The sequence below is a fragment of the Sturnus vulgaris genome, chromosome 27, assembly GCF_052056855.1.
Source record: "Sturnus vulgaris isolate bStuVul1 chromosome 27, bStuVul1.hap1, whole genome shotgun sequence".
Lineage (NCBI taxonomy): Eukaryota > Metazoa > Chordata > Aves > Passeriformes > Sturnidae > Sturnus > Sturnus vulgaris.
The window spans coordinates 1,609,438-1,626,897 of record NC_142269.1 but is presented as its reverse complement, the minus strand read 5'-3'; the positions used below and the strand labels follow the sequence as shown (position 1 = coordinate 1,626,897).

At 67.8% G+C, this 17,460-nt stretch overlaps 2 protein-coding genes across 2 annotated transcripts; both read left to right on the top strand.

The window, feature by feature from the left end:
• Window positions 1–406: 406 nt before the first annotated feature.
• Window positions 407–8,497, top strand: ITGA2B (integrin subunit alpha 2b). Its single transcript, XM_088179802.1, has 30 exons — window positions 407–552; window positions 626–756; window positions 836–933; window positions 1,014–1,179; window positions 1,250–1,299; window positions 1,691–1,736; window positions 1,939–2,064; window positions 2,147–2,194; window positions 2,442–2,485; window positions 2,594–2,653; window positions 2,792–2,844; window positions 2,977–3,185; window positions 3,296–3,478; window positions 3,569–3,614; window positions 3,692–3,796; window positions 3,937–3,992; window positions 4,090–4,241; window positions 4,474–4,587; window positions 5,303–5,373; window positions 5,457–5,604; window positions 6,088–6,180; window positions 6,261–6,340; window positions 6,461–6,541; window positions 6,609–6,711; window positions 6,818–6,970; window positions 7,049–7,156; window positions 7,325–7,438; window positions 7,619–7,726; window positions 7,801–7,923; window positions 8,253–8,497. The coding sequence occupies exons 1-30, from the start codon at window positions 407–409 to the stop codon at window positions 8,361–8,363; spliced, it is 3,126 nt and encodes a 1,041-aa protein (XP_088035928.1). The 3' UTR covers window positions 8,364–8,497.
• Window positions 8,498–9,440: 943 nt separating this feature from the next.
• FAM171A2 (family with sequence similarity 171 member A2) lies at window positions 9,441–17,427 on the top strand. The gene is made up of 9 exons (XM_088179804.1): window positions 9,441–9,609; window positions 12,198–12,425; window positions 13,190–13,282; window positions 13,490–13,648; window positions 13,735–13,911; window positions 14,016–14,132; window positions 14,480–14,606; window positions 15,162–16,433; window positions 17,136–17,427. Exons 1-9 carry the CDS (start codon window positions 9,501–9,503, stop codon window positions 17,188–17,190), a joined length of 2,337 nt encoding a protein of 778 aa, XP_088035930.1. The 5' UTR covers window positions 9,441–9,500; the 3' UTR covers window positions 17,191–17,427.
• Window positions 17,428–17,460: the final 33 nt, after the last annotated feature.

Below are 17,460 nucleotides of genomic sequence, written 5' to 3'. Positions count from 1 at the left end.
ATCCGGCTGCAGAGGGATATCGAGGGCGGTGGAGGGGCCCTGTGTCCTGCTGTCCTCCCCCGTCCTTGCCACATTTCCGCTGGTAGCGACTGCCTGCACCCCGAAATAGCCTCTCCGAGAGTGCCGCGGCCCCGGCGGGCGATAAGCTCAGACTGCTGTGGCCATGTTCCCCCACCCGTCACCGTGTCTCCCGGTGGCACTGCCACCTCCTGTCCCCCGCGCTGTTCCGGCCACATCTGTCTCCCCTGCACCTCTCTAGCTCCCTGCATAAGCGGATGTGCTTCTGTGGGTCCGGGGGGGCCCTTCCTGTGCTCCCCGTTCCTGCTGACCCCGTCCCCAGCTGCGTCCCCCGAGATAAGCCAGGGATGCCTCGGGAAGGGGGCTGTGGCCACATTTTCGGGTGACGATGGGGCTGCTGCGGGTGCTGCTGTTCTTCGGGGGGCTGCGCCTGCCCCCCACACTGGGGCTTCTCCAGGATCCCCCCACCATCTACGAGGGACCCGCCGGCAGCTATTTCGGTTTCGCCCTGGATTTCCACATGAGCGAGGGAAGGTAGGGAGGCACCGGGTGTCGGGGTCGAGCACCGCACACACCCGCCGGCCCTGACACCCGCTCTGCCCCCCAGGCCCAGCGTGGCAGTGGGGGCCCCCCGTGCCAACACCTCCCAGCCCGGCGTGGCTCAGCCCGGCGCCGTCTTCCTCTGCTCCTGGCCCCCCGACAAGACTCCCTGTCACCCCCTCCCCATCGACACTGCAGGTGCGTGGGCGCCGTGGGGCGGGAGGTGGGCAGGGTGGTGGTGGCAGACCCGCACATTCCCCCTGTCCCGCTCTCCCAGGGAACGAGAGCGAGAGCCAGGGCGCATTGGAGCTCCACACCTACAAGTCGGACCAGTGGCTGGGAGCGTCCGTCACCAGCTGGGACGGCAAACTGGTGGTGGGTGCATCTGGGGGAGATGTAGGCAGCCATGGGTGGCCACGGGGCGGGCACCCAGCCTGTCCCATCGCCGTGCCCAGGTCTGTGCCCCGCTGCAGCACTGGAACGCGATAGAGGGGCAGCAAGAGGCGTTCCGCACCCCGACGGGCACCTGCTTTGTGTGGAGCCCGGGGCAGCGGCGCACGGTCTGGTACTCGCCCTGCCGCGACCAGACCATGGCCAGCACCTACCGCCAGAGGAACTACGGTGAGGGGGGACCGGGGAGCGGGGGGTGCCCCCAACCACGCGTCTGTCTGACCCTGCCCTGTGCCCTTAGTGCACGACAAGCGCTACTGCGAGATCGGCTTCAGCGCCGCTGTCACCCCGGTGAGAGGGGACTTGAGGGGCTTGGGGGACTCTCAGGGCTCAGGGGACACCTTGGGGGAATCGGGGGGCGGCGCAGCCGGGGTGCCCCTCGGGATGCCCATGGGGTGCTGGTAGAGATGCAGAGGGTGTGGCCAGGGTGGTACCTGGGTGTCACGGAGGGGGATTTTGGGATGTTGGGATGTTGAATGCTGAGACGGGGGATGCTGGAGTGGGAATTCGGGGAGGAGGTCCTAGGAGTGGGGGGAATGTTCGGGTGGCGGTGCCAGAATGGGAGATGCTGGGCTGGAATATGCCAGGATGGGAAATACTGGGGTGGGAGATACTTGTGTGAGGATGCTTTGGGGAGATGCCAGGTTGCCCCGGGGTAGTTCTGAACCAGCTCCTCCCGCAGGACGGGACGCTGGTGCTGGGTGCCCCCGGCGGGTACTATTTCACGGGTGAGTCCTTCCTGCCGGCGTTGCCACCCTGGCTGGTGCTCCCGGGGTGCTCTCTTCGGGTGGGCACGGCGGGGGGAGGGCACCCGGATGGGGTACCCTATAAGTGCCACCTGCAGTGGCACTGGCAGCCCAGGGTCACAGCCTTGCCTGTGGCAGTGGGTGCCCCGTCAGTGCTGGTGCTCCCCGACGCGATGTCCCCCAGGGCTCGTGTACTCGGTGGAGCTGGACAAGATCCTCAGGCGCTTCCTCGGCACCTCCCTGCTGTGGCTGGGGAGCCCCGGGCGCCCCACGGAGCCGGTGTCTGGGGCCTACGAGGACGGGTACCGGGGTGAGCAGCGGGCGTGGGCACCCCGCCCCCCGTCAGCTCCTGCTGGGATACCCCGGGGTCACCAATGCCCATCTCCCTGCAGGATACTCGGTGGCTGTGGGCGAGTTTGATGGCAACCCCAAAACCAAAGGTAGGGCTCGGGGGTGCAGGGAGCAGGGGTTGATGGGCCTGGGGCACCCCGGTGCTCCAGAGTGACCTTGCTTCCTTTCCCAAGGGGGCTGGACAGATTGTGCCAGTTCAGGGGTCTCATCCATCTCTGTGCCCTCATGCCCCCAAGTCGCACCAGGCGTATCCCTGTGCCCATCCCAAGGCCGTGGGTATCTCCGTGCCCCCCTCAATGTCCCAATGGGGGCACTTAGGGCTCTCATCCCTCGCAGAGTACGTAGTGGGAGTCCCCAACAAGAGCAACACGAGAGGTGAGGTGAGTGCTGCGAGGTGCCCAGTGCCGGTGCCTGGCCGAGGGGACACCAGAGGACACCACCATGTGTCAGTCCGGTCTGCGCCTGGCGTCTGACACTGCCCTGGGCAGGTGGAGATCTTCACTGCGGGGGACACTCTGCGTTTGCTGCGGGGCATCGCCAGCGAGCAGGTACCCCTGTCCTGTGCCGCCCCCAGCACCCCCGGTGCTCCACAGCACTCCTGCCCCCATCCCATAGCACCCCAGCCACCCCCGCCCACTGTGACCCTGGCACCCCCCGGTGCCACCCTCTACCCGGACCCTTTCCAGGTGGCTTCGTACTTCGGACACACAGTGGCAGTGGCTGATGTCGATGGGGACGGGTGAGAGCAGGGACAGTCGTCCCCTCATTCTCCGTGGGGACACCCAGGGGTGCTGCCCCGTGCCTGGCACACCGCTGGGTGGCCCCCGGCCCCAAACCTGCGACCCTGACGCTGATCCCGCGCCGGGCACAGGCGGGACGATCTGCTGGTGGGCGCACCCCTGTACATGGCCCGGGGCTCCGACGGGCAGCGCAGCGAACTGGGGCGCCTCTACGTCTACCTGGGGCGGGGACAGCAGCCCCTCGCAGGGCCCCCCCAGACCCTGACGGGTACCCACCCCTACGGCCGCTTTGCCGCCGCCATTGCCAGCCTCGGGGACCTGGACAAGGACGGCTTCGGAGGTGACGGCGCGGCGGGGCGGGCAGGAGGATGTGCCGCTCTCTGGTGCCGCGCCTTGGGGAAACTGAGGCAGGAGAACGCGGGTGGGTACTCACGTCCCTTCTGTCCCCAGATGTGGCCGTGGGAGCCCCGCAGGGGGGTGACAGTAGCAGCGGGCAGGTCTTCATCTTCCGCGGGCAGAGCGAGGGGCTGGCGCCGGTGCCCACCCAGCGCCTCAACAGCCCCTTCCCCGGGCCCGCCGCCTTCGGCTTCGCGCTGCGTGGTGCCACCGACCTGGACGGCAACGGCTACGCGGGTACAGCCCTAGCACTACACCGCCCTGCCACCCCGATGTCGCCACCCCGATGTCACCACCCCGGCACTGACCCTCTGCTTGTCCCTGCAGATCTGCTCGTGGGAGCTTACGGGGCGGCCAAGGTGGCCGTGTACCAGTGAGTGCCCGTCCCTGCGGTGGCCCGGGGTTCCCTGTTGGGTCCCCTGGCACTTCAGCAATGTCCCCGTGCCCCAGGGGACTACCCGTGGTGGTGGCCCAGACCCAGCTGAGTGTCCCCGACGGGCTGAACCCTGAGATCCTGGACTGTGACCTGCCCGACTCCAGTGTCCGTGTCAGCTGGTGAGGGGACACCGCCACGGGGACACACACTGCCGTGGGGACACTGCGGTGGGGACACTACTGTGGGGACACAGTCATGGGGACACCGCCGTGGGCACAAGACAGGTCTCTGATCCCCTGTTTGTGTTGTCTCCCCGCAGCTTCCACGTGGTGTTCTGTGTCAGCGTGAAGGGCCAGCACCTCCCTCAGAGCATCCGTGAGTGCCAGTGTCACTCGGAGGGCACCGCTGTCACACGGGCACTGCTAGGGTGCCACCGCGGGTGTCACCAGTGCCACCTTCTGTTCCCCACCAGACCTGGAGGCTGAGCTGCAACTGGACAGGTTGAAGCCCCGGCCGTCGCGGAGGGTCCTGCTGCTGCAGGGACACCAATCGTCCTGGCAGGAGGAGCTGGTGGTGGCACCGGGGACACCTCCTGTGTGCAGCAACCTCACCGCCTACCTGCGGGTACGGGCACAGAGACAGCGCGACAGAGGGCGGGGACAATCTATGGAGGGTGGGGGACAGGCATGGGGATGTGGCATCTCCAGCCAGGATGGGGACAGGGCTGGGGACAGGAATTGGGGATAACAGTGGCCAGAAGGGTGGGTAACAGGGATGGGCTCAGCGGTGGGTGGGGGCCCTGGGTTGGGGTGGGCACGGGGTGCTCTCCAGAGCGCTCTGCCCATTGTGTCCCCAGGACAAGGCCGAGTTCAAGGACAAGCTGAGCCCGGTGGCCCTGAGCGTGTCCCTGACGCTGCCCAGAGAGGCTCCGGGTCTGGTGCTCTACGGGCAAACCCTGGTGCAGGCACAGGTAGGGGGGACATGGCTATGGGGTGATGTCACCATGGTGATAGGGGGTGAGCTCAGCCCTACAGTTGGGCCAGGGCACATGTGGGTACCCCCAGCCTGGGTGTGCTCAGCTCCGGGGTCCCCAGCCTGTGCCAGTGTCCCCAACACCCCCCTGGGACATTGCCCCCGTTCCTCTCCACCACTGTCCCCAGTTTCCACTGGAATGTGCCCCCACACTGTCCTTGCCACTCCCTGGCATGTCCGTCCTGTTCTGCCCTCTGTGCTCACCCTTCAGTCCCCAACCCTCCCTTTGATGTCCCCTTTGTACCCAGCACTGTCCCCATTCCCAAAACCGAGAATGTTCCTCTGTTCCCTCTGCCATGCCCAATCCTTCCCCAGGATGTCCCCCTGTTGTCCCTGCTCCCTCCTTGGCATGTCTCAGGGTATGTTCCCAATCGTGCCCCTGGATATCCCCTCTGCTGTGCCCATTCTTCCCTCTCGGAGATGTCACCTCCCTCTGGCCCCTCCATCCCCGGTCTCTCCGGTCCCCTCTCTACTCTGCACTGTCTCAAATCTTCCCTCAGGGATGTCCCCTCTGGCCCCTCCACCAGCCCAATCCCTCCCCGGGATGTCTCCCCCGTACCCCCTGCTGTCCCAAATGACTCCCCCTCCCACACCTCACCGTGGATGGGGGGGTCTCCCTGTCCCCTCCCTGTCCCCTCCCGTCCCCCTCCCAGACCCACCTCATCCTGGAGGACTGTGGTGATGACAACCTCTGTGTCCCCGATCTCCACCTGGCCGCCGACACGTGAGCACCGGATTAGGGGGAGGGGGGTGAGGGAGCGCTCGGTGTCCCCGCGGGGTGCTGAGCCCTGTTCCCATGTCCCCCAGCCCCAGCCAACGCCTCCTGATCGGGGCGGAGGCCGCGCTGTCCCTGCGCGCCAACGCCACCAACGCGGGCGAAGGCGCCTTCGAGGCGGAGCTGAGGGTGCAGCTGCCCCCCGGCACCCACTACCAGGCTGCCCGCAGCACCATCCCGGTGGGTGTCGAGTGGGGGGTGACAGGGGTGACCGGGATTGGGGAGGTTCCTATTCTGTTCTTGGTGGTGTCTGGGGTGGGGGGGCTCATGGCCTGCCCTTGGTGGCCGTCACTCTCTTTGGGGGTGCCCAGTGCTGATGGGTGCTTGGGGATGACAAGAGCGGGGGCTCAAACTGTGTCCTTGGTGGCTGTCACGTTCCATGGGGGTGCCCAGTGGTGATGGGTGTCAGGGGATGCCCAGCTCAGGGGGTGACCCAAATCGGGGCTGCCTGGTGAGGATGGGTGCCCAGGGACCCTGGGTTGGGGGGGTTCATGTCCTGCCCTTGAGTGGCCAGCTCTCTCCACAGGGTCCCCACTGGTGATGGGTGTTCAGGGGTGTCCAGGGTGTGGGGCTCAAACCCTGCCCTCAGCTCATGCAGTTCCCCAGTGTGGTTGGTTCATGGCAGGGTCCATGACGTGTCCCCATCCCATGTCCTCACCCCAGGGGCAAGAGAAGCTGAGTTGCAACCCCAAGAAGGAGAATGGGACCCACGTGGTGCTCTGCGAGTTGGGCAACCCCATGAAAGCGGGGGCCCGGGTAAGGGGATGGGGGGCCCCTGCTGTGCCTGTCACCCGTTGGGGCTGGTCACCCACCTGGCCCTCTCTGCTGTCCCCTAGATCACCGTGGACATGGAGCTGAGCGTGTCCGGGCTGGAGGACATGGGGGATGCCATCACCTTCCACCTCCAGCTGCGGAGGTGATACCCTGCTGTGCCACTGTCCCCCACCCACTGCTGGGACACCGGCACCTCAGACTCAGCGTCCTCAGCATGTCCCCAAACTCAGTGTCCATCCCTCATCTCGTTGTGTCCCCACAGCAAGAATAGCCTCAGCCACAGCAACGCGTCGGTGACGGTGACAGTGCCCGTGGAGGCAGAGGCAGAGATGCAGCTGCGAGGGTGAGGGCTGGGGGACATGGGGATAATGGAGAGACAAAGGGGGACACTGACGCCTCTCTCCCACCAGCAACTCCCTGCCTGCCATCACGGTGCTGCCCACGAGCTGGCACTGGGTGGAGGGCAGCCAGCGGCCCGAGGACCACGGCATCAAAGTGGAGCACGTCTATGAGGTAGGAGGACACGGCACTCGCGTGCCGAGGGGACAGGGGATGTCCCCTCTGTCTCCTCCCCGGCGTCACCCCCGGTGCTGGGCATCACCCCACCGTCCTCCCGCAGCTCCACAACGAAGGTCCCGGCACCGTCAGCGGGGTCACTCTGAGCCTCGCCATCCCCCACCTGCTGGGCGACCGTGTCCTGCTCTACCTGCTGGAGCTGGGCACCGAGGGGGGCTTGAACTGCTCCCACCACCCCGCCCTCAACCCCGCCCAGGTAGGGGCTGCTGGACCGCTGTCCGCGGGCGCTGGGCCATGTCAAGGAGCTGGATGTCACCCTTGTGTCCCCTTCCAGCTGGGGATCTCCAGTCCGACGGCCGCAGCGCCCGGGAACGGCAGCCACCAGCGGGAGCGCCGGGAGGCGGAGCCGCCCCCGGCCGGACTGGGGGACTTCGTCCGTGTGGTGAGCGGGTGACCCTGGGGACCTGCAGCTGTGATGGGTGCAGGGCTGGGGGTGCCACGGTGGGGGCCGCATCCCTGAGGTGACCCTGGGGACCTGCAGCTCATGGTGGGCATTGGGCTGGGAGTGTTCTCAAGGGTGGGGGCCCCCAACACCCACCGTGTCCCTCAGGACTGTGACAATGCCACGTGCGTGGACATCATCTGCCACGTGCCCAGCCTGGGCAAGGACCAGCGGGCACTGGTCAGTGTCCACGCCCTGCTCTGGATGGACACCTTGCAGCAGGTACTGTCGCCTCCTGGGGACAGAGGGGAGGAGGTGGCATTGTCGCCCCAGGGCACCCCTGCAATGTCCCCTCCTGCATGGTGGTCCTCCGAGAGCAGCCTGGGATTACCGTGTGTGGTGCCAGCACCCCTGATGCCCAGCTCCCATGTGTCCCCCGCGTCTCCCCTCATCTGTCCCTAGCGGGAGCACCTCCTGACGCAGTTCCTCATCCAGTCACAAGCGTGGTTCAGCACCTCGGCCATGCCCTACCGCGTCCAGCCCCGGGTCCTGCCCACAGGCAAGGCTCAGGTAAGGCTGGCGTGGGTGTGGGGACACAGGGACAGGCCTGGTGGCAGCGGTGTCACCCACCTGTCCCTCTGCAGACTGACACCCGCGTGGTACGCGCCAGCCTCAGGGCCGAGGGGGCTGTGCCAGTGTGGTGGGTGGTGCTGGGGGTCCTGGCCGGGCTCCTGCTCCTCACGCTCCTCATCCTCCTCATGTGGAAGGTGAGTGGGCACAGGGGGACACTGGGGGCATCCACAATGGTGGTGGGGCGTCACTGGCACCAGAGGGGCCGTGAAACGTGGGACACAGTGCTGGGTGTGGGGGCTGTGGGACAAGATGGGGGGACAGCAGCACGGGTGATGCCGTACGGTCCCAGGCAAGTGACACTTTGGGGTCTCCAGAGGCTGGTGCCAGGGGGTCTCTCGGGAATGATGTCATGGGGTCCCTGCAGTGGTGCCACAGGGATCTCTGGGGGGCTGATAATGTGGGATCCCTGCGGCTGGTGCCGCAGGGTCCCCCAGGACCCGACTGTCACTGTGTCCACTTCCAGACGGGATTCTTCAAGAGGACGCGGCCGCCTGCCGAGGGGGACACGCAGGAGGAGCCCGGCCGGGCCCAGGAGCCTGGTAGTTCCCAGGAGCCTGGCAGTGCCCAGGACTAGCGGAGTCCCTGGGGTCACCTCGTGCCTCACCTCACCCAGCTCCCATTCCCCAGCACCCCCGAGTGCTGTGGGACTGCAGCCCCGCTCTGCTCCTCCCGGACAATAAATCCCGCCCTGCCCTCGGGTGCTGCTCATGGGAGTGTGGTTGTGTCCCCCCGGACCTGCACTGGGGGGGGGTTGGCAGGGGGACAGGGCACAGCAGGGGGGCAGGGAGGCTTTTGGGGACCTCCGAGTGCACTTGTGGGGTGTCCCGGGAGGGCAGTGGGGAGTTGGTGCCGGGGTCAGTCCCGGGGGGCTGGTGCTGTGCTAGGTGCTGTGCTGGGGACGATGCTGGTACCGTGGTTGGGTCACGGTAACGGGATCAGTCCCAAGGATGGGACCAGGGGATCGAGGCAGTGCCAAGGGCCAGTCCCGAAATTCCGCTGCGGTACCGGGGGCGGGGGTCGACACTGAGGCTCAAGAAAGTACTGCGAGTGGGTCCTGGGATGCTGGTGCCGGTACAGGGTCAGTCCCGGGATGACGGTGTCCGTACCATGTCCCCATCCCAGGACTTGGAGTGGAGCCAGGAATGGGTCCCGGGAGGCCTGTGCGGTACCGGGGGCAGTGCAAAGCTGCCGGTGCCAGTACGGGAGTGAGTCCTGCAGTGCCGGGTCCCGGTCCTGGTCTCGGGGCGGTACCGGGGGTGGGTACAGCGTGTCGGGATCGGTACCGGGGTTAGAGCCGGGGCTCGAGGCAGTATCAGAGGTGGATCAGGGGGTCGGTGCCGATGTCGGCGGTGGGTCCTGAGATGCCGCTGCCGATACCACGATCAGTCTCGGGATGCCGGTGACGGTACCGCGTCCAGGTCCAGGTCCCGGAGAGGTGCCGGGGAGAGGTGCTGCCGTCTGCTGCGGTACCGGCGATGGGTCCCGGGGCACTGTAGTGGGCGGTGCCGGAGGTCTGAGGCGGTGCCGGGGGTTGGTCTGGGGGTCTCGGGGCGGTGCCGGGGGTGGTCCCGGTGCCGGGGCGGTGCCGCTCCGGGGGTGGGCACTGGGCGGCCGTGCCCGGCGGCTCCGGCAGGTGGAGCCCGGTCCCCGCGGCGGGCGGGCGGACGGGCCGGGCGGGCCGGGCATGGCGGGGTAACGGCGCGGAGCCACCATGCGGCCCCGCCGCCTCCTGCCGCCGCTGCCGCCGCTGCCGGTGCTGCTGCTGCTGGCGGCCGCGGGCGGGCGGCGGGCGCGGGGCGCGGCGGAGCCGGGAGCGCACGGTGAGAGCGGCCTTTGTGTGCGGGGCGGGGGGCGCCGCCGGCAACACCCCCGCCGTCCTCCCCGCCCGACCCCCGCGCCCACATCCCCTCGGCATCGCTTGGCTCCCAACCCCTGCCCTCCACCACCCCAGCCCGACCAACGCCCCCACTCCCCCATACCCGCCCGATCCCCGTACCGACATCCCCCCCACATCCTTTGAACCCCATCACCCCCCCGCGCACCACCCTCTGATCGATCCCAGAACCGGCCCCCACATCCCTGCCCGACCCCGGCCCCGACATCCCCCCTGGCATCCCTTGGCTCCGTCACCCCCTCAGCAGCACCGGCCCACTCCCGACCCCCGCCCCGACACTCCCCGGCATCCCCCGGCCCCCACACCCCCATCCCCGCCCGCCCCCGCCCCGAATCTCCACGATCCCGACACCCTCATCCCCTCCCGGCGCCCCCGGGCTCTCCCATCCTTGCCCACACCCCCTCCCCTCCCACCGCGCCCGCACCCCCCGTCCATTGCCTCCGTCCATTCCCCTTGTCCATTCTCCGTCCATTCCCGGCTCTGTCTTTCCGACTGCACCCCCCCGTATGTTTGTCTGTCTCCCTCTCCCCGGGCGGTTCTGGCCGCAGGCGGGCAGAGGGTGATGGGTGGGGGGCCTGGGCAGTGCCAGGGGGTGCAGCTGCTTGGGTGGGGGTCACGGACAGAGCCTGGGGGGCACGAGAGGGTGGGGGTGGTCCCAGACCTTGCGGTACAGGATGGTAGGGGGGGTCCGGGGCAGCGCCGAGAATTCATGATGGTGGGTGGGCGTCACAAACCAGGGAGTGAAGGAAGTTGGGTGGGGATCGTGGACAGAGCTTGGGGGTGCAGTAGGGTGGGTGGAGGTCCTGAGGAGAGCTTGAGGGTGTCTGATAGGGAGTGGCGGTCCCAGGTCAGGGGGTGCATGATGGTGGGTGGACAGGGGGGTCCTGAGCAGCACCTGGGGAGCAGGATGGTGGGGGATGCAGCCAGCAGGCAGGGTGGGCCTTGGGGTCCCCGTGGTTCCCTGTGACCCCCTCCTGCACCCTAAACCCTCCTGGCAGAGCCCCTGTGAGGGTGAGGCGTGCCCGGGGGTCAGAGGGGGGCTGTGGGGTGAGGGGAAGTCCCTGACCCATCCTGTCTGTGCTGGCTCAGCTCTCCCGCTGGCGTCACCCCTGACCGTCCCTGTCCCCGCTGGGTGACAGACATGGCAGGGCTCCTCACTGCCACCCCAGGGCCTGGCACCCCCTGCCCCGCCTCATGGCACCGTGGGGTCAGACTGGGAGGCACTGGGGTCAGACTGGGAGGCACTGGGGAGCCAGTGTGCCTCGCGGTGGCTGTACCACCCTCTTGGCACCCTTTGATGGTGGGGGGACAGAGAGTGGGGACGGCCATGGCTGTGCCCCCGCGCTGGGGGTGACACCATGGCCCCCCCTCCCCAGCGGACACCGAGGTTGGTGCCAGCTGTCCCACGGCAGCTGCGGGTGGCCGGCGTGTGGCCGCGGGGACACTGCTGCCCGCCGGTGCCGGCTGTCCCCGCCATGCGGGGGGACACCCCCAGCCTCTCCATTCCTGAAACCCGCCCCCCCCGCCCCTTTGCATCGCTGGAGCAGCTGCTGCGAATTTCCCCCCCTCTCCCATTGCCACATCTGGGCCGCATCTGGGCCGGGGTGGGTCGGGGTGGGGTGCCTGGTGGAGTGGGGGGTTCCGGGGGGCCGGAGCTGCGGGGGGCCGGGCGGGAGCCCCGGGGCGCGGGATGAAGGAGGTCGTTGCCTGGGTGACGGCGCCGGAGCCGGGACCGCTGCCAAGGGCTGCGGATCATGCGCAGGATGGCGCTGGCTCGGGGGGGCCGGGGGCACACGGGGGTTTAGGGTCCCCCCCTCCCTCGAGCCGGGCCCTGCAGCGGGGACTTGCCGGGGGAATCCCTCTCTCTGCTACTGGTGGGGCTGCTGGGGTCGAGACCCCCTGGCTTTGGGACAGGTGTGAGCGGCACCCTGGGGGTGGCCTCTGGTGGGGGGTTGAGAGTGACGTGACTGGGTGCACCCACCCTGTGGACATGGCACCCTGGGGCCAGGAGCTCCCTCGAGGGGCACAGGGTGGGCATAGCAGTGATGCTCACACCACCTCGGGACAGTGCCTGCTGCCTGCTGGGGACCACCTGTGACGTGGGTACCTGTGACCCACCTGGGTGCTGGCTGTGACCTGCTGGGAATGGTGGGCATGTGGGATGGGTCTCACCACCTGCTAGGATGGTGGCCGTGACCCATCAGGATGGTGCCCATGGCTTTCTGGGATCGCGCCTGTGACTTGTCAAGTTGCACTATCCTGTTTGGATGGTGACCATAATCCACAGGGACAGGTCCCACCACCTGCTGGGGGACCATCACCCGCCAGAATGGTGGCTGTGATGGTGACCATGACACCCCTGGGATGGTGGCCATGACCCCCGGGGATGGTGGCTGTGCCCGCTGGCTTAGTGGCTGTGACTCCCGACGTGTGTCCCACCCAGCCTGTCCCCTGTGGTGCTGTGGGGGTGCCGTGCCCGTGCCCATGCCGGTGTCCTCGCCCGTGTCCCCGCAGAGGTGCTGCTGCGGGTGCAGGTGTTCGAGAGCGGGACGCTGGTCCCGCTGGCACAGGCAGCCCTGGACGTGTTCGGCGCCCGCAGCGCTCTGGCAGCCGGGACCACTGACCACACGGGCACCGGGGTCCTGCCCGTGCCCTATCGCCTGGGCTCCTGGCTGCTTGTCACCGCCGCACGCCGCGGATACGTCACCGCCTCCGTCCCCTGGCGCGTCACCAAACTGCCACGTGAGTCACCAGGACCCCCAACCTGGGGGTGGACCTCAGTGCCTTCCTGGGTGGCTCTGGTTGGGGGTCCCCAGTCCCTTACTGAGACCTTTGAGTCTGACTAGAGGGCACAATCCCTTCCTAAGGGGATTTAAGCCGTGATGGGAAATCCCCAATCCCTTCCTGAGGGTTCTGGGTCTGATTGGAGGTCTTAAATTCCTAACTGGGACCCCCTTACAGAGGAGCCCTAATGGGTTTCAGTGTAGGGGGTCCTTTACAGAACGGTGTTTGGGAGGGGTCTGGCCCCTTTGGGAGGGGACAACCGTGTCGTGGTGGCCCCCAAGTTCCCCCATCCCATCCCAGGGCAGGGGAAGCTGGGGGTGGCATCAATGGGAGGGGTCAGCTTGGGGGGGATGGCACACATGGGAGCACTCAGCTGGAGAGGTGGGAATGGGGGTACAGGGATTATGGGGTACAGGATGGGGATGGGGAATGGGAGAATGCGGGGTACTGGGATGAACTGATACACGGATAGGGATGGGGTGCATGGATGGGATTGTGGAGGGAGTGCCCCCACCCTGCCCACTGCCTGCCTCCACCTGTTCCTCCTGTCCCTGTCCCCAAATGCACCTCACCACCCCTTGCTGTCTCCCCCTTCCCCATCCTCTCTGCAGACCCCATCTCCCCCCTCTCCCCATCCCAGACCCAGGAGGAGTGTGTGTGTATTTTTGGGGTTCAATTGTGTGTAGTTTGGGGTCCTCCATCACCCCCTCTTGCCCTTGCAGTCTACGCCTCCATCAGCCTCTACCTGGTCCCAGAGCGCCCGGCCACGCTCATCCTCTACGAGGACCTGGTCCAGATCCTCCTAGGATCCCCAGGTGAGACACGTTGGTGACGCCACCAGCCCCCTTGGGTGCTGCCACCCACCCTGTGCCCACCGGCTGAACCATGGGGATGGCAGTGGGTGACAGCACCAGCCCCCCCGGGTGCTGCCACCTGCCCTATGCTTCCCAGCTGAGCCTCAGGGTTGGAGCTGGGTGGCACCACCAGCCTCCCCAGGTGCTGCCACCGCCGTGTCCCCGCAGGTGGCCGTGGGCAGCCGTGGGCGCAGTTCCCACGGCGGGCAGCCCGCCTGCCCCGCAGTTCCACCTACAGCCAGCTCGCTGCGTCCCTCACCACCGCCTCCGGCCCCAGCCTGGCCCGCGCCTTCCCCGCCTTCCTCGGGGTCGAGCAGGACGGCAGCGGTATGGGGGACACCGGGGACTTGGGGAGTGGGGGGCACACTCCATGTGGCCCCCCCTTAGGGATGTCCCCGTCCTTGTCCCCGCAGCCAATGGCACCTGGCTGGAGCTGGCGCCGGTGGCGGCTGTCAGCGTCCACCTGTTCACCGGGAACGGGACCGAGGTGCCGCTGGCCGGTCCCGTCCACCTCTCCATCCCTTTGGCCCCCGACGCCGCGGCCGTGGTGGCCACCAGTGTGCCAGCCTGGAGGTTTGACCCCAAGAGCGGTGAGTGCTGACTGGGAGGTGGCAGAGGGGGGACACCGCTCCTGCAGGGGGATGGTAGGGGGTGTGATGAGTCCGAGGGGTCTCAGCCCGGTGTGTCCCCACAGGGCTGTGGGTCCGTAACGGGACGGGGCTGATCCGAAAGGAAGGCCGGCAGCTGTACTGGACGTTCGTCTCGTCCCAGCTGGGATATTGGGCAGCAGCTCTGCCCTCCCCCAGCACAGGTGAGGTGACACCTGTGAGTGCCCTCCCAGTCTGTGTCCCTTGGTTCTGGGGACAGGCTGCCTGGGGAGGGGGTGGCAGCACCTGGGGGTGTTTCCCTCTCCAACCCGCCTGTCCCAGGGCTGCCTGGGACCACTCTGGGATGTTCCTGGTGGGGTGGGGGCTCCCTGATCCCATTGTCCCCAGGGTTGTCTGAGGCTGGGGGGACATCGCGGCCCCCTGGAATGCTCTGGTGGGGGGGCTCCCTTTGCCCCTCTGTCCCAGGGCTCTTTGGGGGCCCTGTAAGACCCCAGTAAGGCCTGCAGGATACTCTTCGGTGGGGCTCCCCCTCTGACCCTCTTGTCATCAGGGCTGGTGGCGATGGCAGCGGGTGTGACAGACATCACCACCTACCACACCATCTTCCTCCTCACCATCCTGGGTGCCCTGGCCCTGCTCGTCCTTATCCTCCTCTGCCTCCTCATCTACTACTGCAGGTCAGCACCGGCTGTGTCCTGACCATAGTGGGGGGTGGGAACAGAACCTGAAATTCCATGTGGGAATGGGCGTCAGCACCCACCTGTAACCCCTGGGTGCCCCATAGCTGTGGGGGACCATTTCCTGGCACCCTATAACTGGTTATGGGGAGAGGGCAGCATCCTCCTGGTACCCCTGTGTGCCCTATATTTGGCTTTAGGAAGGGGGGAACCACCCCATGGCCTAGACCTGACTATGGCAAAGGGGAACCACCCTCCTGGAACCCTTGAGTGCTCTGTAGCCATTTTGGAGGCGTCACCGCCCCTTGGAACCCCCAAATGCCCTACAGTTCTTTATGGGGAGGAGGCACCAGCCTGTGGAACCTCTAGGTGCTCTTCAGCTGGATTTGGGAGCCAGACACCAATCTCCATAACCCCCGGGTGTCCTACGGCTGGCTTGGGAGGGTGGACACCACTCCCCAGCCCCACGTAGCCCTCTCCTCTAGCTCCTTCCAGCAGGCGAGGGGGGGGGAAACAGGGGAACCCCCGACCCCACGTGCCGCCGTCTCCCCGCAGGCGGCGGTGCCTGAAGCCGCGGGCGCAGCACCGCAAGCTGCCGCTGCCGGGGCCGCTGGACGCGGCGCGCCGGGACCAGGCCACCTCGGTGTCCCAGCTGGACCTCCTGTGCGGGGGCAGCCACCTGGAGACCGCCTCCTCGGGGGGGGACACCGACCTGCCCACCCCCAGCCTGCCCCCCTCGACCCGCGAGCTGACCCCCGCCCGGCCGGACTTCTTCCAGCCGCCGGCCCCGGCCCCGCTCCGCTCCGGCCCCCGGGCTCCGGCCGCCACGCTGGCCCCCCGCCGCCGCCAGCCCCCGGCCCACGAGGACTATGGGCGCCCCGGCGAAGCCTTCGGCCTCCGGGCCGCCCGCTCGGTGGACGGGCTGCAACCGCCCGACGAGCACCCCCGGGGCACCCCCGCCTTCCCCCCGCGGCCCCCCTCGCCCTCGTTCTCCCGTTACGGGGCGCAGCCGACCGAGCACCCGCTGCCTGAGCCCCCCCCGCGCCCGCCCTCCTTGGCCCCCCCCGGCCCCCTGTTGCTTTGCGGGCCCCTGGACCGGGGCGGGGGGCCCGAGGATGTTTACCGGGGGGTGATGCCCACCCTCCTCATCCCCGCCCGCTACATGCGCCTGGCCCCCGGCGAGCCCGAGGGTCCCCCCGAAGCCGATGGGGGACCCGCTTCGACGGCGGCGACGGCCGCGCCCCCGCCCCCCCCATCCTCCGGGCAGCCCTTCGAGGAAGGGGAAAACTGGGGCGGGGCTCGTGCCCCCCAATCGGTGAGTGGCTCGGTGGCCATCCCGGTGCTGCTGGACGGGTCGGCGGTGGCCCAGCTCAACGGGGAGCTGCAGGCGTTGGCGGGGCAGCAGCTCCTGGAACTGGGGGGGCCGCCACCCCCGAGAGCCTGGTTCGTGTCCCTGGACGGGCGCTCCTCCCAGGTTCGGCATTCCTACATCGACTTGCAGGGCAGCGAGAGGGGCCCCGGCCCCGCGCCCCCTCCCCGCCTCCCCAGGGCCGCCGGAGGAGGGGAGGAGGACGGGGGGCCCCGGCCCCCCCTGCCCGCAGCCTCCCCCGAGGACAGCTCGCTGGCCCCCTTGCTGGAAGCGGGCAGCGGGGGACGGCGAGGCGGGGGCAGCGGGCGCAGCAGCGCCAGCGAAGCCCCTCGAGACTCTCTGACCAGCCCCGAGGAGGAGGCGCTGGCCGAGGCGGGCGACGGGGGGGACGAGGGGGGCGACCGCAAGAGCCCCTGGCAGAAGCGGGAGGAGCGGCCTCTGATGGTCTTCAATGTCAAGTGAGTGTGGGGGGGCGGTCGCTTGGTCCTAGAGTGGGGGGCAAATCCCGGGGGGTGCGGAGATGGTGGGGTCACCGCTGCCATCACCCGTCGCAGCCCACCACTGTTCTGCCCGGCCACTGTCTTCTCCCACCACCGTCCTCTGTCATCACTGCCCCATCGCTGTGCCATCCCACTGCCATCTCATCCCTCCACAATTCCACATAGCCCATCGCTGTCATTCCCATTCCACCCTCCCACCACCCTGTCATTGTCCCATCTTGTACTGCCAAGCCATCACACCATCCTGCCTTGTCACTGTCCTTTCTCACCACCGTCCCAGCCCACCACCGTCCTCTCCTGCCACCATCGTGTCCCTTCACTGTTCCACCCCACCACAATCCCTTTCCACTACCGTCTCATCCCACCACCACGATTCCTTTCTGTCACCAGCCCTCCCACTCGTCTCACGTGTTCCGGCCTCTGTTCCTTGCCCAGCCACTGTCCTGCTAGGGGAGGGGCCAGAGAGACCACACCCAGGCCACCCGTGTCCCCATCTGCTTGGTACCCCCACCCTGTGCCACCAGGCTCTGCCACACGGGATGGTGCTGCCTCTGTCCCCTCCCTGTCCCACCCCAACACCACCACCCACCTCCCTCTTTTGGGGGTGGGAACTCCATGTTCCCCAAATCCTGAGTCACGTCCCCATTTGTGTCCCTGCAGGACAGGGGGGGCTGGCACTGCCCCCCGAGCCAGCGGTGCCTCCAAGCTGCCGTAGGAGTCGGGGGGCCCCTGTCCCCCCACCCTCATCCCCCTTTGGATTTTAACTGTGTTTCTAAACGTTTTCTACGTGGTGAGGATGAAGAGGGGTCATTGGGGCCAGGCTGGCAGAGGAGGGGTCATGGGGACCCCTCCTGGGTGCCAGGCTGGGCAGGGAGCTGCTGCCTGCACCTGCCTGCACGTCCTGCCTGCTCCTTAGAGGCATTAATATATTAAACACACAAAATCCCCCCTGCCTCCGCCTCCTGCCTCAGTTTCCCCCTCGCCA